Source organism: Brachypodium distachyon, chromosome 1 (assembly GCF_000005505.3).
Source record: "Brachypodium distachyon strain Bd21 chromosome 1, Brachypodium_distachyon_v3.0, whole genome shotgun sequence".
NCBI lineage: Eukaryota > Viridiplantae > Streptophyta > Magnoliopsida > Poales > Poaceae > Brachypodium > Brachypodium distachyon.
In genome coordinates, this window is record NC_016131.3 from 4,839,032 (window position 1) to 4,863,355 (window position 24,324).

The following is a 24,324-nucleotide window of genomic DNA, read 5'->3' on the forward strand; positions in this document are numbered from 1 at the left end:
CGTGCGTTGCCATCCTACGCCACTCCTCTCCTCCTCACGGACCGTGTCCCGCCATCCCCCTCATCCTCATCCTACAATCTTCTTCCTCTTTTTTCTCTCGAAAATCTTCTTCTCCGTCTCAATGCCTTTGAATATCAATGGTTAATCACATAGAACCATCTTTTATGAAAGAATCTTCTTGCAAAGAGCCTTTTATAAATTATTGTTAATCCATCCCAATCAAAAATCGCTTCACAGTTTTTGCCTTCTTCTAGTTCTAGAAATGGATAAATCAACGAGGACATGTCTCTGTCCCCTGATATTTAATCAATCGAGAGATCAAAAGAAGAAGAGTTGGGTTTCCACATAGTTAAAACAATATGCTAAGGGCCTCTTTGATTTACAAAACAAATTATTAGAAGACACAATAGTTACGTCAACCTGGGTGTTCGATTAGCATGAGTAGAAAAATCTTAACCAAACACAGTTAAACAATTTTTTTGCAGAAGTAAAATACTACTCCCTCCGTTCCATGTTAATAGCATGAGAGTACAACTTGTACTAAATCCGTGCCAATTAATATAAAACGGGTTGAGTAGGATCTTAATATGAAAAAAAAAATTCTCGTCTCATTCTCCGTGCATAGAAATTCGAAAGTGGGGTAGAACGAGATCAAAGAAAATGTAAAGGGAAAAACTCATACTCATCTTTTTCTCCTCAACTTTTTTTTATGATTAAAATAAACCATAATGGCTCTAGATAAATCAAAACTACCACTGTTTAACTATTTGGTTTCTGTGTCATTTCTTAACAAAAGAAGACGGTAATTGTAGATGAACCAACTGAGAAAGTTTTCAAAGATCAAATATACTATGCATGACAAAGTTAAATTTTGTTGACCTGTCAGGCTGGAATAGGACGAGAACGTGCCCGCGTTAGCTCATTCCGCGCGGACACCGCATGCGTGCCCGCCGCTAGTAGCAACAACAGTAGATCTGTTCGAGCGTGCCGTGCGGAAATGCCAGCGCACGCGCACTCGTGATAATTTCCGTATTTATTTTTCTCAAAAATAACACTTTCTGTAAATTTAAAATCTCTGTGCGAACGTGACGAGCAAACTATCTACTACCTTCCTGCTGACACCCGGACCCCATTAGTCCTCATCGAGAAGATATCCGGTGCTCCCACCCCTTAAGGTGCTACCGTGACGCACGGTAGCACCCTGAAAAAGTTTTCAATTTTTTTGAAATAAATTGAGTAGGTTCATAAAATATGTGTCTATCATGTCACAAAGTTTCAAATCCAAATTCATTATATGCATAGAGAAAAAAAAAACAAATTCAGATATGAGTAGGTCGCAAAAAGACAAAAACACAAAAGACAAAATTTCTGACACTATTCATGTTTGTATTTGTCTTTTTTGTTTCTCTCTGTGAATAATAAATTTGGATTTGAAACTTTCTAACATGGTAGATACATATATTATGAACGCACTCAGTTTATTTTAAATTTTTTGACATTTTTTAAAAGTGTTACCTAACTCGTCGGGGGGAGGAGTGGATATCTTCTCAGTCCTCGTCCTCATCTCCAACCCCTAAACTCGCTGCACGTGGGGCCACGCGTCGCGCTCTCTCGCTGAGACCACAGTGTCTGTCTCCGTCCCCAGAGGTCGCCGCCAGCCACGAACCCCATCGGTGCTTTACCCTAGCGTCACCATCACACCTATGACTACTCCAATGACACGTGGGCCTCATCGCTTACGGCCCCCACCCGTCAGCCAAGTAACGCTCCTTTGCGAAGACTTCACACGGCACCTTTTGGACTCCCAGTCCCAGGGACCCCCAACGGGCGGCACACCCTTCTCCGCATCCACAAGTCTCTCGCCGGCGGCCGCAGCCAGGGCAAGACGCCTCCTCCCCACAGCAGATCTCCCCCCTTGCTTCCTCGCTTCGCTTGCCGCCCAAACCCGCTCCATTCAAAACCCACCCCCAAACCCTAGCCCCAAACCCTCCCCCTAGCAGCATGGCCGGCGCGGCGCCACCGTCGGGGCCCCCCGATCCGCCCCCGCTGGAGCCGGAGGAGCCCCTCTCCCGGGAATACCTCTCGCTCCGACAGGCTGGCGAAGCAAGCGAGGAGGAGGAGGAAGCTTCGCGGTCGCCGCCGCCCCCCGCGGGGGCGCCCGGCGGCGAGAGGTGCAGGGCGATGATGGAGGTAGTGAAGAAGGACGCGGTCGGGGTGGGGGGCAAGTGGAAGGTGTCCAAGCTGGTGGTGGACCACAACCACGAGCTGGAGGTGGCGCCGGTGGAGGGAGGGGGAGCTGGTGTGCCGGTGCTCGGGATGGAGTTCGACTCGGCCGACGACGCCAAGGGGTTCTACCAGGGGTACGGCGAGAAGGCAGGGTTCAAGGCGCGCACGGGTTCCAACCGCCGCTCGGTTGGCACGGGCGCGATGATCATGCAGCGGTTCCTCTGCTGTAGAGGGAATTATGTGAATAGGAAGAGTAAAGCCGCCAAGGGTTTGGAGGAGGTGGAGGAGGGTGCCGCGGAAAAGGGAAAGGGAGAGGTTGGCCCCTGTAAGAAGAGGGGCCGCAAGCCTGGGAAGAAAAATGCACAGGCGCCGGAGGTGGAGATGGGCGGTGGAATAGCGTGCACAGAGATTGTGCAAGCCGTGCCTAGTAGGAGGAGTTCAAGGAGAGGTAGGGATGAAAATGATGTTGTCAGGATGGCTGTCGAGAATGTCATCGAACCTGAAGAACGAAATGATGAGGCGGTGGATGGTGCACGGAATGGTTCTGCCGGCGCCAATGATGAGGAGGAGGAGGATGAAATGGAAGAGGAAGTGGGAACAAAGGAAAAGAGAGGGAGGGGAAGGCCAAGAAAGGCTGTTACAGAGGGCAATGCCCTGCAGGCATGTGACCTTGGTGCCAGTGCATCACAGTGCAACAACGATGACAGGAAGAAGATACTTGATAAATATCTCTCGAAGCGACAAACCAGACCTGTCTCCGGCAGGCCTGCTAAGGTAAATTGCTTACACCTTGTTATTAGTTGTGATGGCGATGAAGGATATATCTCACATTGCAATGTTGTATATCATAATGCTGGAGTGCAGAGTAAGATGTATGTAGGCATCATTGATACTTGTTCATTTGAAAAAAGATAACTTAGGTACTTGAGATATCAATATTTGTGCCTACCCATTTTGTGTCTTTCTTCATCAAGGGAATGAAACTGATTTTCACATATGAAATATTTGTGCCACATTGCAATGACACAAAATGTCAGTATATAGATGCACAAAATCCTCAAAAAAGCTCTTCTCAAGTAAATAATTCCAAGTAGGGGAATGTGTACTCTGGTCCTAATTTCCGCTCAAGCTCAGTTTGCTCCCTTTGTTACCTGGAAGTCAGGAAGCACTGTTTGACCATGGATAAAATGGGTGTTAGTTTTCTTGTAAAACGTGAAAGCTGCCTATTCTGGCAAGCTGATAAAAGACACTCATGTTGCAAGCTCATTGACTATTCTAGCCCTCATTTGATGTGGGTAACGATGATTGCATGTAGCCATCCAGCACATGATAAACTTAAGGTGTGTGCATACACCATGTGACTCCACATTTCATTTTCTGTGATGAAACACAACAGAAGAAACCACAAGTCCTAGTATCCAAAGTAGAGGGGCATGAAGTAGCAGAATCATAAGTGCACTTTTTTGTTTCAAAGCATGTGTGCTGTGGTACATATGTCAAGACATAAACATGTGTTAGAATGTTGAAGTATCAAGGCAATGGGCATGTACCTACTAAAGTAATTGCACATATAATATTGTGTCATTGTGCTTAGTTTACTTTGTAAGTATTTGTGCTTGTCCTTTTTAGATTGTCTCGCGCCAAGCTTTGGCGGAAAGACGTAAGCGTGGTGTTGGCGGTAGATTTCTTGCAAGCGAAGGACTACCGGTAACTTTGCTTATATGTCACCTATATTTATTTATGAATGCTCAGTTTTATTGTGCTATACGGCTGTTAGCATTTTCCATTAAGTGGGTGGTTAGTCGGCCAGTGAAAGAGAAATGATAGCACACAGTTGGTGTCTAACTGTTTTCTCAGAGTCAGAAGTCACAAGTTACAACTCACTGAAACTTTTACACACTGGCACATAACTTGGCACCTTCTATATGGAAGATATGCTCTACTACTTCATCCGCATCTCCAGTTCCTGTTTCTGCTTAAATTTTAAACATTAGATTATCAACTATGTATGTGTACCCTGCATGATATATACTTGACTTCCCTGGGGCTGATTTCAATATACTCCCGTTCCTGAAAACAGGGTGCATATTTTGTTTCTCGCATACCAAGAAAGAGCAAAACCATGCGGTTTGTGACTGATTTACCCCTAATTAAACAAGCGAACTGTTCGGAACAAGTGCTACATGCAGAGAAGCCTAGGCGTTGTTGCAGCACACACAACGCATTATTAGCTGGTTGCGGTCCCACCACTATGCAAACTCCATCAATATGGGCAAAAGCTAGGCGTTGCATGCGCAGAAGCCCGGGCGTCTAATTAGGCATGCAGTTACCGATTTAATCCTCCGAGGTGAATAAATTAGGGTGTATTTTGTTCACATTGGGAGCAATAGGAGAAATGCGCCTTGTTTTTTGGAACAAACAGAGAAAAATTATGCGCCCTGTTTTCAGGAACGGAGGGGTTAGTTTTTGTAGCTCTTCTCGTCGGCCTTTACTGACCTAAGCTTAGTTTGGCATTGCTGAACTGTGCTGCGCTGAACTTATTTTATAATCTGCTGTGAAGAAAAACACACGAAAGTAGAGAAAAGTTGGTTAGCCAAACACAAAAATAGTGAACAGTGGGTGAAAAAAACGGGATTATGATAATCCACCGCAATGCCAAACGGAGCCACTGTATCAGAACTCTTGGTGGTTTGTACTTACCTCCATGTTGCAACTCTTTTAGGCTGACTGGCATATTCTGATTTATTTTGACCTGTCGTTTCTTTGTATTGAGATCTCATGAATGTGGAAATCATTTGAATCAATAAGCATTGATTTGCTTCCAGTTCCATGTATTAAAAAAATTCAACCAAAGGCGAAGTCTTTCTGTGGCATTTATTTCATTATTCTTATTTGTTGTTCTTGTGGTTGCAGCCTTCACGGCAACTTTCAGAAAGGCGTTCAAAACGTCTTGAGAAGCAAAATCTTAAAGAAGAAGAGAAGGTAAGCTTAAATGCAAACTGCTTAATCACTATGATCTTTTTTTGCTCGTGCAAATGTTGCATACAAAGGAAATGATTGTTTGAGTTTTCTGTATCTTAACTTTGGTTAGTAACTTGAAAAGGGGGTAATAATTGCTGTGAGTTTTGCGCCATGTATTCCATATGAACTGCTGCCTTGTGTATTATTATGTTCAAGTCTCGCTGCTCACTAACACATTGTTTCCGCTTTGTCCAGCCTGAGAGCAAAAAAGATGAAATAACTGAAGCAGAAGCAGATCCAGAAACTGAAGTAGTTGCTGGGCCTGGAGGAGAGCCAAAAATTGGAATGGTTTTTGTGAATGAAGACAAGGCCTATGAATTTTATGTTAGCTATGCTGGATCTGCAGGGTTCAATGTCCGAAAAGGATGCTCTGACAAAACTGCGAATAATGTTATGAGATCTCGGGCATATGTATGTTCTAAAGAAGGATTCCGCCTTAAAAGTGTTACTGCCGAACAAAAGAAGCCTCGACCAGATGCAAGAACTGGCTGCCAAGCACACATGACTATTAAAATCACTACCAGCGGCAAATATGTAGTGACTGAGTATGTGGCCGATCATAATCATGATCTCGAAACTCCCTTGGTGGACATTCAGATTCTGAGATCACAGAAGTTATTAGCAAAGTTACAGCAGCCTCTGGATCTGCCGAAAGTTGTTTTGATACCTAATGATTATAAAAATTACATAAGGACAAGGAGCACAAAAGATATGCCATTGGGCGATGCTCAAGCGATTTGTGAATATTTGCAGAGGATGAAAGGCAAGAATCCATCTTTCTTTTATTCCATTCAAGTGGATGAAGACGACCAAATCAGAAATGTGTTCTGGTCGGATATTAAATCAATGATGGATTATAACTACTTTGGTGATGTACTATATGTTGACACAAGATATAGCACAGGTCATTATGGTAGGCCTTTGTTGCTTTTTATTGGTGTTAATCATCATAAGCAGCCAACCATATTTGGTACAGCATTTATTTACGATGAATCAGTCGAATCCTTCAAGTGGTTGTTTGAAACTTTCAAATCTGCCATGAGCGGAAAGCAGCCAAAAACAGTTTTGACTGACCACTCTCCGACGATAAGCGATGCAGTTGCTTCTGCTTGGCCAGGAACTACCCACCGCTTTTCACTGTTGCATTTATATCAAGATGCTACCAAGATATTAAGGGATACATTCCAAGGCTCAGAAACTTTTGCCCATGATTTTAGTAGATCTTTGTACAACTATGAGGAGGAGGAGGACTTCTTGTCTAACTGGGAAATCATTACGGGTAAGTACAATCTGAAGGATAATGAGTGGGTAAGTAAATTCTTTGAGAATAGAGAAAGATGGGCCTTGCCATTTGGGCGTGATACATTCTGCGCAGATATTGAAGCCACACTCCAATGTGATAACACAGAAGCCATCCTGGCAGATATTCTTAAAGCAGAAATAGATCTCCCATACTTCTTTAACAGTTACAATAAGTTTTTGGAGGATAAACGTCTAGCTGAACGACAAGCTGACTACCTTGGTGTTCAAATGACTCAGAGGGTAGCTCCTCTGCGGTTACTTTGGCAGGCTGCTAATACATATACTCCAGCACTGTTTGAGATGTTCAGATTAGAATATGAACTGATCGTGGCCTGCATGATTTATAGCTGCGGTGAGATTGGATCGATATCTGAGTATGAGGTAACTGTCAAAAACAGGCCACGGGTTCATCTTGTTAGATTTGACTCATCAGAATATAAGGTTATTTGTAGCTGCAAGAAGTTTGAATTTGTAGGTATCCTGTGTTGCCATATATTGAAAGTTCTCGAGATCAGAAATGTTAAAGAACTTCCACCACACTATATTTTGAAAAGATGGCGAAAGGATGCTCAGACTGAACCTCCAGGTTTTGCTGCTGTAGATGAAGATCCCAAGTTCTCAGTGTCTAAACGGTACAACTCCCTTTGTCGAACTTTATATAAAATTGCAGCAAAGGCTGCAGAAAACACTGAAGCTCATACATTTATGGAGAACCAATATGATCAGCTCCTGGAGCAAGTTGAGCTTATTTTGCAAGAAAAGTTGCATGACAAATCTTCTTTAAGCACTATCATGAAAAATCATCAGCAAAATTTGATTCAGAATGATGCCAGCAACAGTGAACCTCGCAGAGCAAGTGCTAAGAAAAGGAAAAATGTAGAGATGCGGCGCCGGCAGCAAAGTCCTCTTGAATCAAGTAAGAAGCAAAAGGGCAGACAAGGTTTGTTCACCATTTAAGCTGCTTCATGCTGGTTTGAACATTATCAGTGTTTGATCTTGATTAAGCTGTTGCAGATCTTCTGGAGCCTGAGGAGTGTGAAGTCCCACTTAGGAATGAACCTTCCACAATACCAAATGACATTCCGAATCACCTGACAACTCCAACCAACCAGTTCCTTTCACCAAGCCATATAATGCAGGTAAAACTTATGTTCTCTTTATATTTTCCTAAAACCCCTGGTTTGGTGGACAGAGTGAAAGTGAAGGTGATGATAATTATAGTTTGCTGTTAAGGTAATTGAAGTATTAATAAATTATAGCTTCGTCAAACAGGTACCTTATGTTACACAGCAGTTTGGTCTTAATTCTCTTCAAGGATTTCCTGGCATATCTCCTTTTGGGCAGGTCATGATTATATTTTACTGCTTGAAGAAAGAATACTACTTCTGTACTTTACTCTCACTATTGTTTTGTCAATAGATGCAGGAACCATCACATGTTCATCTTCAGCAACCTCATCTACAACAATCACACTTTCTTAGTGGTCCTCAAATCCACCAGGTGATTGTACATTTATATAGCGATGCACTACTCTGTTTGCTTACAGCCATGTTTTCCTTCCCCAAGGGAGTTTACTCGACAGATTTCCTTAGCAGTTGCTATGGTAGGACACTAAGACTTTTAAGTGGTCATTGAGTTCATATCCACACATTGCCATCTAGAATCACTTTCCTCCATGGGAGATATTCATGTTGGTGTTAATACTCAGTCAAGTGACTGTAATCAAGATTACCCCCTGCGAACTCATGTGATAACTTTCGTGCTGACTAAATTTTCCGAGGAGGCAAAATGATACTCTATCAAAAAATATAAGGATATATCGTAATCTAAGAAATTCAAAAATATAAGAACAAATTCATCCTTGAGTTTCCATCACACTTCCCGCTCCCTGTGTTCTTGTTACTCATTGCCAAATTGACTCTTAATTGCACATCTACTCAATCTTGCACTGTGGTGGGCCTATTAGGAAATTTAATAGGGAATAAAATGACTTCAGCGCATTTTTTGGGAGAAATATTTCCTTTAGTTGCCTCAGATTCTCAAATTTGTCATTTTTGGATGGAGGGAGTAATAACTACTGTTCGTGGTGTTCTGGTGCAGGCTCCCCCTCCAGACATCCAGTCATTGCAATTTCTTAGCAGCAATCCTCAACTGGGCCACCAGACGACGGATAGCCAGTACACCATCCCAGTGTGGGATTTCTTGTGATGTACATTGTGATGTATGCCAGAATGTAGAAACTGTAAAATATTGTAGTTGTAAATTATGCAACGAAAATATTTCTTGCCCAGCTTGTTTATATCAGTGAAATGTGGGGGCATGGGCAAAACTTGGGCCCAACCTGACAAGCTGACCCAATTAACCTCGGTATTTATGACATGTGGCCTAACAGTGAGCAGGTAATTTATGTACTCTCTCCGGTCGGAATTACTTGTCAAAATATTACATGTATATAGACGATTTTTATACATAGATACATCCGTATTTAGACAAATTTGAGACAAGTAATACTGGTCGGAGGGAGTGTATCCATATTGTCAAAGCAACATGAACTCAGTTCAACAATTAGAGCATAAACAGGAAAGTTGAGCAACGCTATGCTTGTTGGCTTTGCTGAAAAAATCAGTCTATTGAGTACAAAAATTTAGTGATCAATTGGTAGACAACACAATCTTTCACGGGTATGTGTGACAGGTTAATGAGGAACCCGTATCTTCTATCCTGTGTTACCCCTGAAAGCCTGAAAGCCTGAAAGCCCTATCAAATACTCGTCTTCCACTACCACACAATGGAGGACGTATGACCAAGGGCAGTTTCTCAGGTGCTTAGCATTGCGTCGGACTTCTCACTAAGGTACTGCCGCCAGGTCTCGCCAGAGCCTTGTTCTTGATGCTGACGACCATCTGCAGAGCAAACATTCTTGGGTCCGTCGTAGTGGAGAATGTCCGCATTAGCATTTCCGCGCTTCCAGCTGGAAGGTAGCTTTAGATAATTGTCATAGAAGGCCAGAGTTATCGCCAACTGAATGCCATCCCTGAAAATGGATTTGCGAAATGACCAGAAATGGTGTTACTATACAGTAGCTGAATTTATATGATTTTTATAATGTACTCACTCCGTCTCAAACTGTCGTGGATTTGTACAAGATCTTATACAAATTCGGGACACTTATTTTGGGACGGAGGTGCCGATGGTGGATATTTTTGTTCAGAACACAATACGAGTCACTGACCTTGGATTAGCTAGGCTAAGGCCTGTGACCCACACCTTGATAGCGTCAATCGTATTTCTTTTGAGATTGCGTGGCTCCACCACAAGCACATCAATATCAAGTAAGCACGTGTCCTTGTTATAAGGTTCTGTAGATGCCAAACCTGTTGGAGCTGTCCTATGAACAGCATTTAGAACATCCATATTGGTGTAGTCGCCAACACGCTTGCTACAATCTTCAACAGCACCAATGGCATAAATGCCTAAATCAATGCGAGCAAGCTCTTCAATTTTGCCCTGGTGAGGAGATTGACATTTCACATAAGGGGCGGAGATTGATGTTTCAGAACTGGATATGCATACTTCAGTGTTCAAAAATTTCTATGGAGTTATATGCCTAATTTATCAAAGAACTTATCATGCCAATATTGTTCTGCTACAGATGCAGGTTTGATTTGTTGGTTGACTGATTAAAAGCATTAGCCACTCTGGCAGAAAAAAATTATGAGATCAATGGTTGTTTGTCTGGAAGTTCCATGATATGTTGAGGCAAGTAGATAAGATATATGCATAGTACCTTTATGACTGAGTCTGCTGAGATATAAACATATCTCTTCTTTGAGGGTTGAGTTGTTGCGATAATGATTGACGATAATTCATTGTGGAATGACCAAAAAAAGTTTCCTTCTGGAGTGGCCACATTTAGCTTATCCTTGATTTGCTTTTGACTGAAGAGGTAACAAGTATGAGGATGCGACAAATCCAAAGAGAAATGAGCATTTTGGTTTGTTTGCTCACCTAGTAACAGTAATATTTGAATCAGGTAACACTGATTTTATCTTGTAGAAGGGCAATTTGTCATTGCCTCCTTCAGGTATCAGGAAATTGAAGTATACATCATGTGGTTCACTGTCAAACAAATAAGAAGAAACATATTGGCTATATAAGGCACTGAAAAATACATGAAGCCACAATTGCGCCATTATAATATCATTTAGCAGTGCAATAAGCACACAAGTAAAACTATCCGGTATCAATTATCAAAAGGGTTTGTCAGTTTATCTTTTGCGGACACCATTGTTACATGGAAGTGTGAAATGATCATGATGATAAAACACTTATTAGGCCAATCGAAATTCTTCCATATCAGCTATAAAAAGTTCTGGTAGTTAAAGATCACAGTTATCATGCCAATTTCCTCGCAGTAAAATCAGTGAGATATACATGAAACAAAGAAACAGAACCTTGAGCTGGACAGGGTGGAGTTCGTCAGCACAGCAAGAGTACGAAGATCCAGACAGCTTATCCAAGAGAAGATCTCTATACGTCCAGATATATCCTGCAGGAAAAAAAAATACAAGGGTACTTCAAGAAAGCTAGTACCCTACATTTTCGATTTTTGGTAACCCAGACTAACTTGTAAATGAACCAAACCGTGGTCAGTTCAAACCAGTACCACCACTGGCGGAGTAGGCTATAAAATACAGTAAACCACTACACATAAGTTCGAATTTAACTCCTGTTGAGTTGATCGCACATTTGGCCTTCCCATATTATATATACTTCAAGAACCCGCGAAATGGAAACCGAATAGCATCCACTCAATTTTCCCCATCCGAGAAAAGGAGTGCACTCTACTGAGTGAAGCAGTTATAAACTGACTGGCACCAATAAAATGGCAATCCCAGTCATTTGAATGAATCTCATGCCAGCGATACCGTGGTTGTGGAGGTGAAATACGTTGAAGAAATCAATGGGCAGGGAATACAGCTCGAATCACACGCAGGGAACAGACATGGGGGAGAGCCCGGGGGTGGGACAGACAGACCGAGACGGGGCAGCAGAGAGCAGTAGCGTACCAAGGGGTGGCGCGTGGGGTCGAAGGGGACCCAGTTGCGGCCGGGGTCGGCGGGGTGGCGGAAGTGGGTGGCCGGCAGGAACTGGAGGCCCCCGAGCACGAGGACGGCGGCGATGGCCAGCATCTGCATCCCCGGCCACGGCCGCGGCGCCGGCTCGACGTCGCAGTGGATGGCGGGCGGGGGCTGCTGCGCCCTCGCGTTGGCCGCGGCCGCCGCGGGGCGGCGCTGGAGGCCTTCCATGGTGGTGGTGCGAATGGCTCGAACTTGGGGAAGTCGTCGTCGTGCCCTGCAGCGGGGGTTTGTAGGCGCAAGGCCGGCCTGGCCTTTTTTTCCTTTCCGGTTCTTTTTGGATCTTATGGGTGATCGGGCGGTTCGTTTTATGCAAGTGCCAACACCGGTTTTGCTATATTTGTGCGCTGCCATCTCAGGAAAAGCCTGTACTTTACTGCCTTGTTAGGAACAAATATATTTTCTTGTAATGAATTCTCCAGGTTGGAATAACTCTTGTTCGAAGCCATTTTGAATTGAATGGTTCTTACAAAATGACAGGAAAATCTTATTTGGTTGTTCTTTGTTTTGGAGGATTTATAAAGCATTTAAGTCAAATGTAACACGACTTACATGAATTAGATGCACCAAGAGTTATGGAACTATTGGATAGGTGCCAAGTTTGTCTTCCATAAAGATAAATACCTATGCTAGGTTGCAAAGATCGAGTTACAACATCTCTTAAGTTTGCCATAGACCCATAGTACTCTCTGGATCAATATTACTTGTCGCGGCTTTGTTTAGATACGTATCATGTTTCATTGTGTATGTACATGCTTATCTAAACAAAACCGCAACAAGTACATGGATCGGAGGGAGTAGCTCCAACCATGTCGATCAACTAGCACACAAGTGTTAGGACTAAATTGAGCCAACGGATCAAGCTTAGGATGCCGAAAGAGCAATTTGCGAGTGCGAGGACTGAACTGAGGCCATCGCCCAAAGTACAGGAACTGCCCATGTAAACGGAAATTTTGATCATCAGTTTGCCTTATTTCTATTACTTTCTCCGTCCAATAAAGGATGCCTCAACTTTGATTAAATTTACATGCATCTATACACTAAGTATGTCTAGACTCTAGATACATCGAAATTTTGACAAACTTGAGCCATTTTTTATTAGCAGCACGCATGAAGCAGTAGCACTTTTTTGATGATTTACCGGGGGAGGCAGATGCTGGCCACATGGGCCATCTGTAAAACTGAGTGAGACAGGGACGGTCTGCCCAAATAATTGCCCGCCCTGCAGGTTTCGGTCTTTCTCCACTCCGGCTTCGCGTCCGGCCTTCCGGTCTATCCCCACTCACCAGTCATCACTCCCCCACCCCACTCGCCCCCCACCCCCTTTAACCCCCATCACCGCCGCGCCCAGCCGCCGACACAAAGGCCCGCCTCCCCTCCCCTCGCCTCGGCCCGCAGCGTGGCCGAACCATCCAGCCACCGTCTGTGCGCGCGGCCATGGCCGGTGGGCCGTCGTCGTGGGGCCCGAGCCCCGCGGCCGTGACGGCGCTGGTGGCGCTGGTGGGGCTCGGCCTGGCCGGCTACATCGTCGGGCCCCCGCTCTACTGGCACGTGGCCGAGGCGCTGGGCCGCTCGCCGGGCGCCTGCCCCGCCTGCGCCTGCGACTGCGACGCGCTCCCGCTGCTCTCGCTACCCGAAGGTGCGTGCGCGCCTACCGTCCCGCCGCCGACGCACCTATACCCCGCCCAGATCTCGCTCGCTGCTCCACCGTATCGCTCTGGATCTCGCTCGCGGAGCAGAGCCGCTCTTCTTCCTTTTATACCGTGCTTTTCCACAATGCGTCTGTGTTTTAGGCTTTTAGCCGCTAGCTATTTCGTTTCTGCTGCGGGCGAGACGCGATAAGGTTGTGCATACATATGCAGGTCATTTCTGAATGATTAACTAGAACTATACATAACCCTTGAAGCCAGAACAGGCCATAGGTCATTCTGTAGCTATGAATTGGGAGTCATTCTGTATGCCCAACGTATGACATAACATGGCATGACACTGAAAGGCCGGTGCCTATCTTGGCTTGATGCTAAAGTCCCACCTCTGATGGCTTCCTTTGCCCATGCTTTTGATGCAGCTTACAGGTGTCAAATTGACTACCCTTGCTCAGGAAATGGAATATTTATGATAGATAGATGGAAAACTCCAGCCAACAGTTGCCTAGTCAGTCATGAACGCCACATATCCTCAATCTACTCAAACACGTCTGCTTGCTATCCATGGAAATCATATGTTATGTTTATGTCTCTCTTTACTCTTTAGCTTCTATCCATGATATAGACCTCGTCATGTAGTTTAACTAGTAAGCTCAGCTTCTAGTATGATTTTTGATATTGTGTAATCTCTGGGCAATGTTCTGAGCCTGAAGCCTGTCCAGTAACCTACCTCACAGTGTGGCCACCTGCAAATCTTAGAGGGTTATGGGGGGTTTCTTGTGTTTGTTAAGAGTGAAGTAGATAGGCTTCAACTTATAAGTCAATAAGCTGAATGCCAAGTAGATGAGCTTCGTATTCCCTTAGTCAAGTGTTTCATCTGTTGATCCTTTTCACCAAAGTTGCAATGACCATGGCAAAGTTGGATAATTTTGTGCCGATAGCTATACAGAGATCGCAAGCTAGCTTAACTGACAAAATACCTTTTGTCAATCCCATATGTACACATGGCCTCTAGGTTTCTCCTCTAGCAAGGATTTAAGACTCAGAATATACTAGAGCATATTGTACTGTATTAAAAGTGGTCGATGACAATAACCTCTATGACTTCTATGAATAAAGAAGTGCAACTGCAACATGAACTGAATGTTTAGGGGTCAAGGCTATGCAGAGATTATTGTGATGCTAGTATGCGCAAATGCCATGATCGATACCTTAGAAGCATGGTCTTGTCTGGGAACATATGTACTGTTATATGTATGTTCATATTAAACCTGGCAAATGAAGTGCTCATGGAGATTTATTTTGCAATGATCTAGTGACTGATTTAACTAGGTCCAATTGCTTCTGATATTTGCAGACTGTGGCAAACAATTCAAGGAGGTTAGCAGCCGTGCTTCCGGTGAAGAAACAGAGAAGAGTTTCACGGAGCTACTGATAGAAGAACTGAAGCAGAGAGAGGAGGAGGCGACGCAAGCTCAGCAACAAGCTGATGTAAAATTGCTCGAGGCCAAAAAGCTCGCTTCACAGTATCAAAAGGAGGCTGACAAATGCAGTTCAGGCATGGATACATGTGAAGAAGCTAGGGAGAAGTCAGCAGACTCACTGCTCGATCAAAAGAAACTGACTGCTTTGTGGGAGGAAAGGGCTCGGGAACTAGGATGGAAACCCGGGAACGGCAAATCACATGGGAATCAGTAGGCGATGGATATGGCATGCCGAGCAACAGAGATCTCGTTCACCTCTGGTGACCTCTATATCCCTTTCTGCTGCCACGGGCTTCCTTGTCCATAGCTAATTTTGTATCCAGCTTGTACTATACGGCCATAGCTGTTTGTGAGCGATATGTTAAATTGGTATGAAACTCGTCACCTGTAGATCTTGGAAGTGATTATTGGTTGTCTACGATGGTGGTAACTGAGGAGTTGATCTTATTTCTACCAACCTGACGAAGTATGACTTGTTTACTTCCCAAATCACCGTCGTCACGTTGGCATTCATGTGTCAGTCCGATGCCATGAGGTTTCCCTTCCTGTAAAATACTATGGTGTGAGGCATTGTCCCGCGGACGCAGCTTACCTGACGGGCTGCAGGGTAACGTAAGGCTACTGACATGTGGGCCCCACAAGCCAGTGGCCCCCTGCGACAGTACGTCAGGAATCCATCTCCCTGTGCCGCTTGCCGCTTGCTGATACTAGCAGAGGCGATATTTTTCTTTTGAAACTTGCTTGAGATGACGGTTTAGTAAAAAAGAGACCCCCGAAGACGCGGTTACCCCGAAGATGCGGTTAAAAAAAAGGACTGGTGAAGACTTCTCTAAAGTATGTCAGTACTTGTCCATTGCAAAATCTGTTGGTTGGGTGAGACAGAATTGAGCAACATCGGTTCCTAACTTCCTATAAACTCCAAATGGTATTTCAGCGATCATCTACAGAGCAGTCAACAACATGACATCTTACGAACAACAACATTCTGTTACTGTGTTAGGCAGTTGAAGCAAAATCTCGAGGGCGGTATAAAGTTGACAGTACACGAAAAACTTCAATTCCATCCCTGCTTGGTTGCGTCACGGCAGAGCATCCAATATTGTCTAATGCCAATATGCATCCAGGGGAACGGAGAAGACGGCAGGTGCAGTGTTGTTGGGATCCTGCCGCCAACCGAGCAAGTGTCATGAAAGCCACAAAAGGAATACGAATGAATTAAAGAGATAAGTAGCAACCTTGCACCGCTGAGAATTCCATGAGCCAATTGTTTGCAGAAGGAGAGAGCAATCCCATCAAAAGCTTTTCGGTAATGTGGTCCTATCACTTGCCCTGCATTTTGGCTTTGTTTATGTTAGCAGGATCTTGGCTGAAAAAATCAATAGGAGAAACTGTATGCTAAAGATGATTTCATTCTTCTAAGAATGTTTTCTTCATTTATCATATGAGATACAAACCTAAGCTGAAAGTTTTTAGAATACGTGTGTTCAAATAAAATGACAACATGGTAGAAGGAAGTGCTTGAATAAGAAACAGAGATATTTATAGTAAGAAAAACACAAACAAACAAGCGAACTTGAAAACTTGAAAACTTTCAATCCTAGCCATTATATCTCAAATAAACGGATTGGGTGAAAGGGGAAACCTCTAATCACTTGAAAACCCCCAACGTGGGAAAGTTTAGAAGTTTTTTCATAAAATATGTTTAAGCCATTAAAGGTTCCCCCTGTCATCAGATCCCTTTATTTGAGATCTAAGTGCTAGGATTAAAAGTTTCCAGGTTTTTGCCGAATAGAGGTTTTCACATGATACGTCGCCAATAAACAAAGCAAGTATGGTATGAACAAAAGAAAGGTGTACATTAAAGTCTAGAGAGACAACTTACCGATAGTGTTATAGTTACAGTGAAGTCTTGAAACTAAAGGTCCTGGATGTACATGGACGAGATGGTCTGTTTGCCTATCACCAAATCCACTGGCTGAACAATATTCAACTGATTGGGCATCCTCTTCATCAGTGCATACAGATGACAACGACACAGGTAGGAGTAATAATCCAGCAGGAAATCTTTGCCTCCTTGTCACCCATAGAATTAATGCAGCATATGGAGTACAGTGGATTATACATATTGCAATTTCCAATACTATGCACAAACAAATGATTGTGCTGCTCAACATAGTGAAGAATACATAGAATATAGAAGCTGTGGGTAGAAGAAGCAAGACTGGTGTAAACAAAAGTGAACCAACCACATGTTGTTCAACCGTATAGTCATAGCTATCTAATCTCTGCCTAAGAGGATTCCATTTGCGCCCTCTGTTAATAACACAAGCATGTATTAGCAAATCTACAAGAAACATAAGAAGACTCTAATGGAGAAACATAAGTTTTGGGGACTTTAGTTGCCATAGATTCATTTAGAACGACCACAATTGATTATTTCCTCACATAAATAAGTAACCGGCTAAAAGAGTCATCAAAATAAGATGGGAAACCTCGCAAAGAAAGAAAGAAAGATGGGAAACCAACATCATTCCAAAGTTTAGTTTAAGTTGAGATGCTCTGGGGCTATAGCCAACTTTTTATTAGCATGTGCTCTCCCTCTACAAGGGATCTGGCACCACACTTGCTTCTGAACATTAGATATCCAACCATCCAACTTGTCAGACTTGACAGTGCCATATTACTGTGACAATGCACTGTAATAATTTAGAAACAAAATATTGCAATTAGAGAATAGTTAACTAATAAATCTGATACTAGTAAGCAACAGAATCAGGTTTGTGTTGCAGTTTCTTTATACTTGACAAAATGCCCTGTGGGGTTTTAGTTTTTCTCTTTTTTCATTTGTTGTTAGCTTGGAGCTAGGGTTTTGGTTCTCTCGGCTTTGCAGGTTTACCCTTCTACACTTTTGTGCCTTGTCATTTCTCTTCTAATAGAAATGATGCGTGTTTCGGTGCCGGTTTGAAAAAAAAGAGTAGAAAACAGAGTTGGTGGCTTGGTGCAAACCTAGCCATATGAACACGTCACAGAGATAATGTATACGCGCAATTCAAAATTTATCAAAATATTCACAGTAACAGAACATGTTAAAGCACATATACATATAAACTTTCATATAAAGGTAGATGAGAAGTGTACCGTGCAAGATAGACAAATGCATGGTCTTTTGAGCTGAAGTGTATAATTTGTTGTCTTCTTGGTATGGTGCACATGTGATCGTATTTTTGCCAGAATATTTTTACATGTACATGTTCTAGTACGACAAATTCCGTTTGATAATTTTTTGAATTCTACATTAACATAAATTCAAATAGGTTCGTATGGTCGTAGATGCATAAATACATTTACCCAGCAATGTACCATGTTTTACCTGAAAAGACGCCACAACGATGTAACTGTCTGAATCTGCCTTGAGTATATCAATGAGACTAACCACTGAAGCATGGTAACATGCAACGTCGCAAGCTGGATAATGTCTATGAAGAATGAAACAGGAACTGTGAAACCAAAAAGGATTCCAGAAAATGCAAGGCCTCGAACTATATGCCTCAGGACGCCTCCCATGATGAACCAAAGGGTAGAATAAATCTGGATTGCATTCAGAGAAATCATGCCTAGAAGCTCCGCTAACTCTGTGTTAAGCTTAAAGCCTGCTGGAACACCCATCAGCCACACACAACCAGATCTCAAGACAGCATCTGTCATGTAGTGGAGAAGAGCAAAAGTCCAAGAACAAATAATCTCTGTGTTTAACAATAGTGCTGCTCCAAGGATGAAACCCATCAGAAGATCGATGATAATACTTGACCACAATGCATGCTTCTGGATCGCAGCTCTGTGTGCATATTCGACATTCACAGAGGAGCTGCAGAGTATAAGCAGTAAGATGCTTAGATAATGCACCAAGAATAACTGAAGAGAAGCTTAGTGTTAAGAATAATTTATTTATCATCACTACTAACAGCTAATATATGTCATCTCAACTTCAGTATTACAGAACAACAAAGGTTCATTATATGAAGGTTGGCATGAACCAACAAAACAGAATGAAATGTTATAAATATATAAAAGGGAAATGTATAACAATGCCACTCGTCAACTCTGGAACTCTAGATGTACCATTAGTGTTCGTGCTATTTGAAAATGCCATTGCTCTGTCAGCTCTCTTTCCTTTTTATCATGCCGAGACCTTACAGTCGGGTCAAAACCCTTACTGGCCAGGCTAATTTGGTTCCCAAAATGCCCTCCTTCACAACCCAAATCATTTTTTCCTGATTCAACCCCCTTGTCCAAAATCTCTACCCAAGTTCTATCTCCAGGATTGAATCCCCTGCCTGATTAGTCAATCCTATCTCTCCAGCTGTCCAGCCTCCACATGGCCGTGAGGCCACAGGCTTACCTCCACATGTAGCAGCAGGAAGATGCCTCAGGCTCTGCTTCATCAACTGCCACTCTGTTAATGACCAGAGGATGAGCAGCACTAATAGAAGCATGCAAAGTATGGTGCAGGCACAGCATGCGGCGCAATAGCTGTTATCAACGAGGAGGAAGACGATGAGTTAGAAGATGAAGTTGAGGTACAGGCGCATCGTGGTAGAGGTGGTGGCCGTGTCTGGCAAGGCTGCTGATCCATGATGATGCTGGTGGATCAAATTGCTGCCGCGTCGACAACATGGTAGAAGAATGTGAGAGGAAGAAGAAGAAATACGACGTTGCTGTTCACGTTGCAGGTAGGGAACAGGGAGCTAGTGCAGAGCGTGTGGCGGTGCCGGGAGCTGAGGCACAAGCCACTCTTTGTTGTCAAGCCATACTGCATTAATTTTGCCACCTAAATCATCCATCATACTACTAATTACTTTATCAACAACCAAAAGGATTTTCAATCTAGTACACCGTACATATACAGTTCTTGCTACTAGATAGTAATGTATTCCTGTAACTTTGTTCTATCAAGCTATCCACCTGGCTGTAGCTTCCCTCCATTTGTTGTCTGTATTAGCCATTAATTTCCTCACGATCATTGACTTAATTATTACTACTGTTGACCTGAGGCTGATAAGATCCATCCATCCATGGACACGCAGACGTGGCGCAGATAGCATTTGTCTTACCATCAATCTACAGTAGAGATGGAGACGATTTATATATGTACGTACGTAAGTTTCCGTGTGTGCCACCAAGGGCCAAACCGGTCAAAGAGCCTTGACCAGACGGTAACGTCTCTGCATGGCAAAATGGAAAGAGAAACCAACAGGGCAATGACATTTTCATAAATAGCAAAAAATTAACGGCACACTTAAAATTCCAGAGTTGACTAGTGGGATACTTGCATTTATAAATTTCTCAATACAAAATACAGTAGTTAACCATCATAAAGAAAATAGACCAGTTCAGTTCAGCAACAGTAACCCAGTTGGCACGTCTAGAATAACTACTCAGTGGTCACTTAAGTTACAAGTAAATTCAGTAGCACCAGCCAAAATTACCTTAGGGAGGTATCTTGGAGTATAATTGGCCACTAAAGAATTTGGAAAATACTATTGATATGAAATACTCCCTCCTTTTCACAAAGAATGGCGCCCACGTTTTTCGAGGTCGAACTTTGACCAACAATTAGACCAATTGTATGTAGATTATGTTACACATTTTATATCGTTGAAAAGGTTTTTGAAATACGAATCCTTTTGCAACAAATAAACCTCAAATCGTTAGTTTAATTGTTGGTCAAAGTAAAATCTTGAAATGCGTGCGTGCCATTCTTTGTGAAATGGAGGGAGTACAGTAGTTAACTATCATAAAGAAAACAAACTAGGTCCGTTTGGCAAGAGTAACCCCATTTGGCATGTCTATACAAGATAACTAGTTAGCGGCAACTTAAGACAGTGATAAATTCAGCAGTAGCATAGGCACTCTTAAGTTTACCTTAGGGAGGTATCTTGGAGGAAAATTGGCCAGTATAGAATTTGGCAACTACGTATATGGATATTTCTCCATGAATGTCTGAAAACCTTTTGTAACATGAAATACTCAGGCATATGGCTCAAACATTTTTGAAACAATTGAATGATGATGTAGACGATAGTCGATACAAAAGTAAAAAATACTCCTGTGAAATGTTGTACCACCTGAACCAAGGCATCAAATCTGAATAAACAAATAACAGCCATGTAAGAGAAGAAGAAAACAGTGTCCATCACAGAAGAGTAGAGAAAGGATGATTCTTACATAGTTGCAAAAAAGACATGAGCGACAGAACTATTGGCAGCAGTTTTCCAAGCAACTGGCAGTTTAGCTGCATTTGAACAATTAAGCGCCAAAACAATCGGATCCTTCAAATATAAATGTAAACAAGATTATCTAATTGTTCAAAATAATACTAATAACGTTTAAAAGCATCAAGGCACATACCAAATCAAGAACTGATGGTTTCTTTTGCAGATTATTTATCCAATTTGGCACTTTGAAGGGGGTCTTTAACCTATGAGGTGCATCCTCACCCAGGGAAAAATGACTTCTACCAGCAATTGGAACATCATACAGTATAACCTAAATAAATTGAAATGTCTGAAGTAATTGGTCACAGTAAAACGATTGAACAGCAAAGATGGAAAGAAATTAAAACTATGGTTATCACAAAGATGTTAGGCATGAGAGTTGACTTACATACGTGCAAATGATTAAGTTCAACCTTCTGGTTATCAAGATACAAATGATGAAGCACTGGAATTTGGTTCATATTGCATCCAAAGCTCTTTTCAGACTTGCAGCAGAAGTGCACCCACTTGCCACCTTTCACCACTGACTTCTTGCAAGTGTCCATAAAACCATCTAATACACTACAATCACATTCCTGATTTCTATTATTTTCACCTCGGGGTAGATTTTCACTTCCTAGTGATCCATTTGATACAACAGAACTGCCTTGGTTTGTGTCAAAATGCTGCTTCTGAAAAACTTGAGTGTGCAGTGGTTGACATTTTTGTTTACAACAACAGACTTCAAAATCTCTTGGAAGATGCATAACACAATCCCCAAGGATGGTAAATGCAGCAGATTCTTGTAGCCTCACTGGCATCCTTTTGTTTGAGGAAAGGATGATGGTCTAACAAGAGAGATAACATTGAGAAAGGAAGACAACAATAATAAAAACAACTAAAAGCAATCATATACTAAAGTCAATAATGCACTCAATCCTCACATCTCAAGTTTCGTACAGGAATTATGAAGTTAGCAACTAACAATGATCTTGCACTACATGCCGTATCCCCCTTCTCATAATGTATGTATCCCCAATTTTTATAAGGGGACTGGTGAAAACCACATGGAAACTATATTTAAAGTTTTCAACAATACTAACAAAATACTCCCTACGATCCATATTAGTTGTCGAAATATTACATGTATCTATACGCTGTTTAGTCATAGATACATCCATATTTGGACAAATTTGAGACAATTAATATGGAGTACCCCCTCCGATCCATAAAAAGTGTCGCCCACTATCGGAGGGAGTATAGTGGGGAATGATGTTTATAAACATGTAAATTTTGAGCTCAAACTCAAATTAATAATGGAGGTACAAAACAAATTCAACAGAGAATAATGGCAAACAGTAAGCATCACCGTTCATGCTTTTACTTTTTACATACCTCCCAAATAAAATAAACGTGTGTCCCATTCACAGTATGCTCTAAGTGCAGCTAAAAGTCAACCGTGGTAACAAAATCAAGAAATGTTTACATTAACAAGAAATTAGGATTGTTTGGCTGGTTACCACATTTTGCATTGTAGTTTGTCTATGCTATAAATGGAAAGAACCTACTCAAATGTTTTGCCTTCTTAAGTGTGTGATATGTATTGAATTAGGTTAATACGCCTTAAAACAGCAAAACTTGAATCAAACTGAACACTGCCACACAAACCCCAACTAAAACCCTACTTGAATTGAATCCGAGATAAGCGGAACAAAAATGGCAAAGTGTACTTCATCTACCATTCATACTGCTGTAATGTTGCCATGACTGACCTGGAAGGTGTCGACGCTAGGGAAGGACCGCAAGATCTCTCCCTCGGAGACGAAGTCCGCGACGACGATGTCGACAGAGCCCGCGCGGGAGAAGAGCCATCCGAGCAGAACGTATCTGGCAGAGCCGGACTCCAATCCGGGCTGAAGCTGCTGGCGCGGCCACCAAATCCTGCACCGCTCCATGCAGGGGGCGGACTAGACGTGGGGCATCGAGGGAGGGTCGGCGGCGGCGTGAGGTAAGGCCGGTGGTTGCGGCGGGGAGGAGGACCGGCAGTGGGAGTGAAGGAGGGGCCGGCGGCGGGAGGAGAGGAGTTGAGAGGAGGGCGGAGGGGAGAGAGGCGGCGGGAGGAAGGGGCGGACGGCGAGCTGAAGCCGAGTTGCTCGGGTCAGGCTCTGGGGAAACGGGGGTGTTTCACGGGTGGCATTTGGCATTTGGTGAACAGGAGCACAATTTCGGACGCTCTCAACTCTCAAGGGGCGAGAACAGCAGTCCCTTCGATTCATATTAATTGTCTTAAATTTGTTCAAATATAAATATATTTATGCTTAAAAAGCATCTAAATACATGTAATATTTCAACAATAATATGGATCAGAGTGAGTATTGAAATTCAACTAAGGCTCAGTCTCACTCTCAAGTGCTATTCTCTTGAAGATGGACTTTGGATTGTGAGAAAGGTGTATTTAAACATAGGAAGCTGAAAAACAGTTGAGCAAAAGTCCCCGAATAAACGAGGGACCAAGGGAGCCGACTACTTATATAGGCATATATAAAAAAACTAAATGTTACTTCGCTTACATTTCAAATAATGAAGCAACTCGGTGCTACGGACTTCAACTCGACACTTCTTAGTTTACTGCAACGGCTAGGTTGACTGGTTTGACTAGTTGGAGCAACGCTGACTCAGACACACTCGGAATCGATTAATTAAGTCGACGACCTCGACATCAAACCTGGTTCCTTTGGTTTCTCTCAACCAACTTCTCAGGAAACTGCCAAACGAGAAAATGGTGGTTCACACACCAAACTCGGTGGCTGTGAGATTTCAACGCCAAGGCACCAAGCCCTATCTTCAGATAGGCGACTTAGTGATGTCAGGACCAAACCTCGAAACACCTGTTTGCACTCAAGGAAAGTTTCCAAATTCTCCCGAACATGAAATTAAATTGGTGATACTTAGAACCAACTCGGAGACACGACAATTCACAATGAAGCACTATATACAAGAGAAAGAGAAAACTCAGAAACACCAGCTTCACCCCTGGACGGTTTGGATTTGAAGCACACTCAGAAGGAAGTTGAGTAAGATTTTGATCTGAATGGAAAACTAACAGTACCAATGAAAAACTCGATACTTTCACCTTTGCAGTTCGGAATCTGGCAAACATGAAACACACCCCCAACAGTGTCGACTTTAATCCCGGTCCCACCACAACAATTAGGGAAGCATAGAAGCTCTGGGTTTTCTAGCTCCTTTTGAA

The 24,324-nt window shown here is 42.8% G+C and overlaps 4 protein-coding genes across 8 annotated transcripts; 2 read left to right on the forward strand and 2 right to left on the reverse strand.

The window, feature by feature from the left end:
• The first annotated feature begins 1,797 nt into the window (after positions 1–1,797).
• LOC100839033 (protein FAR1-RELATED SEQUENCE 5) lies at positions 1,798–8,972 on the forward strand. 5 transcript variants are annotated; one of them, XM_010230737.3, is made up of 8 exons: positions 1,798–3,000; positions 3,856–3,933; positions 5,140–5,208; positions 5,443–7,489; positions 7,564–7,688; positions 7,822–7,893; positions 7,975–8,049; positions 8,650–8,972. In XM_010230737.3, the coding sequence occupies exons 1-8, from the start codon at positions 2,002–2,004 to the stop codon at positions 8,755–8,757; spliced, it is 3,573 nt and encodes a 1,190-aa protein (XP_010229039.1). In that variant the 5' UTR covers positions 1,798–2,001; the 3' UTR covers positions 8,758–8,972. The 5 variants fall into 5 exon arrangements, with proteins under 5 accessions (XP_010229039.1, XP_010229043.1, XP_010229047.1 ...); XM_010230741.3 differs by having other exon boundaries at positions 5,443–7,465; positions 7,555–7,688; positions 7,969–8,049; XM_010230745.3 differs by having other exon boundaries at positions 5,443–7,465; positions 7,969–8,049.
• A 111-nt stretch (positions 8,973–9,083) lies between these two features.
• LOC100841880 lies at positions 9,084–11,938 on the reverse strand. Its single transcript, XM_003558474.4, has 6 exons — positions 11,619–11,938; positions 11,004–11,098; positions 10,558–10,668; positions 10,337–10,487; positions 9,782–10,056; positions 9,084–9,583 (listed from the first exon to the last, which is right to left on the reverse strand). Exons 1-6 carry the CDS (start codon positions 11,856–11,858, stop codon positions 9,367–9,369), a joined length of 1,089 nt encoding a protein of 362 aa, XP_003558522.1. The 5' UTR covers positions 11,859–11,938; the 3' UTR covers positions 9,084–9,366.
• A 1,039-nt stretch (positions 11,939–12,977) lies between these two features.
• Positions 12,978–15,274, forward strand: LOC100843397. Its single transcript, XM_003558479.4, has 2 exons — positions 12,978–13,326; positions 14,691–15,274. The coding sequence occupies exons 1-2, from the start codon at positions 13,125–13,127 to the stop codon at positions 15,029–15,031; spliced, it is 543 nt and encodes a 180-aa protein (XP_003558527.1). The 5' UTR covers positions 12,978–13,124; the 3' UTR covers positions 15,032–15,274.
• A 344-nt stretch (positions 15,275–15,618) lies between these two features.
• On the reverse strand, positions 15,619–23,276 carry LOC100846144. The gene is made up of 9 exons (XM_003558488.4): positions 22,844–23,276; positions 21,485–21,919; positions 21,226–21,363; positions 21,043–21,146; positions 20,740–20,961; positions 18,188–18,682; positions 16,700–17,130; positions 16,053–16,146; positions 15,619–15,980 (listed from the first exon to the last, which is right to left on the reverse strand). The coding sequence occupies exons 1-9, from the start codon at positions 23,024–23,026 to the stop codon at positions 15,872–15,874; spliced, it is 2,211 nt and encodes a 736-aa protein (XP_003558536.1). The 5' UTR covers positions 23,027–23,276; the 3' UTR covers positions 15,619–15,871.
• Between the last annotated feature and the right edge of the window lie 1,048 nt (positions 23,277–24,324).

Coding starts and splice junctions, on each gene's coding strand:
- LOC100839033 (XM_003558465.4), top strand. CDS start 2,002: ATGGCCGGCGCGGCGCCACCGTCGGGGCCCCCCGATCCGCCCCCGCTG. Junction 3,001..3,855: donor TCTCCGGCAGGCCTGCTAAG/GTAAATTGCTTA, acceptor TGTCCTTTTTAG/ATTGTCTCGCGCCAAGCTTT. Junction 7,490..7,563: donor GAAGCAAAAGGGCAGACAAG/GTTTGTTCACCA, acceptor AAGCTGTTGCAG/ATCTTCTGGAGCCTGAGGAG.
- LOC100841880 (XM_003558474.4), bottom strand. CDS start 11,858: ATGGAAGGCCTCCAGCGCCGCCCCGCGGCGGCCGCGGCCAACGCGAGG. Junction 11,099..11,618: donor ACCCCACGCGCCACCCCTTG/GTACGCTACTGC, acceptor TTTTTCCTGCAG/GATATATCTGGACGTATAGA. Junction 9,584..9,781: donor CTTAGCCTAGCTAATCCAAG/GTCAGTGACTCG, acceptor ATCCATTTTCAG/GGATGGCATTCAGTTGGCGA.
- LOC100843397 (XM_003558479.4), top strand. CDS start 13,125: ATGGCCGGTGGGCCGTCGTCGTGGGGCCCGAGCCCCGCGGCCGTGACG. Junction 13,327..14,690: donor GCTGCTCTCGCTACCCGAAG/GTGCGTGCGCGC, acceptor TGATATTTGCAG/ACTGTGGCAAACAATTCAAG.
- LOC100846144 (XM_003558488.4), bottom strand. CDS start 23,026: ATGGAGCGGTGCAGGATTTGGTGGCCGCGCCAGCAGCTTCAGCCCGGA. Junction 21,364..21,484: donor TTGAACTTAATCATTTGCAC/GTATGTAAGTCA, acceptor CAATTTATTTAG/GTTATACTGTATGATGTTCC. Junction 16,147..16,699: donor CTGTAACTATAACACTATCG/GTAAGTTGTCTC, acceptor GCCAAAATGCAG/GGCAAGTGATAGGACCACAT.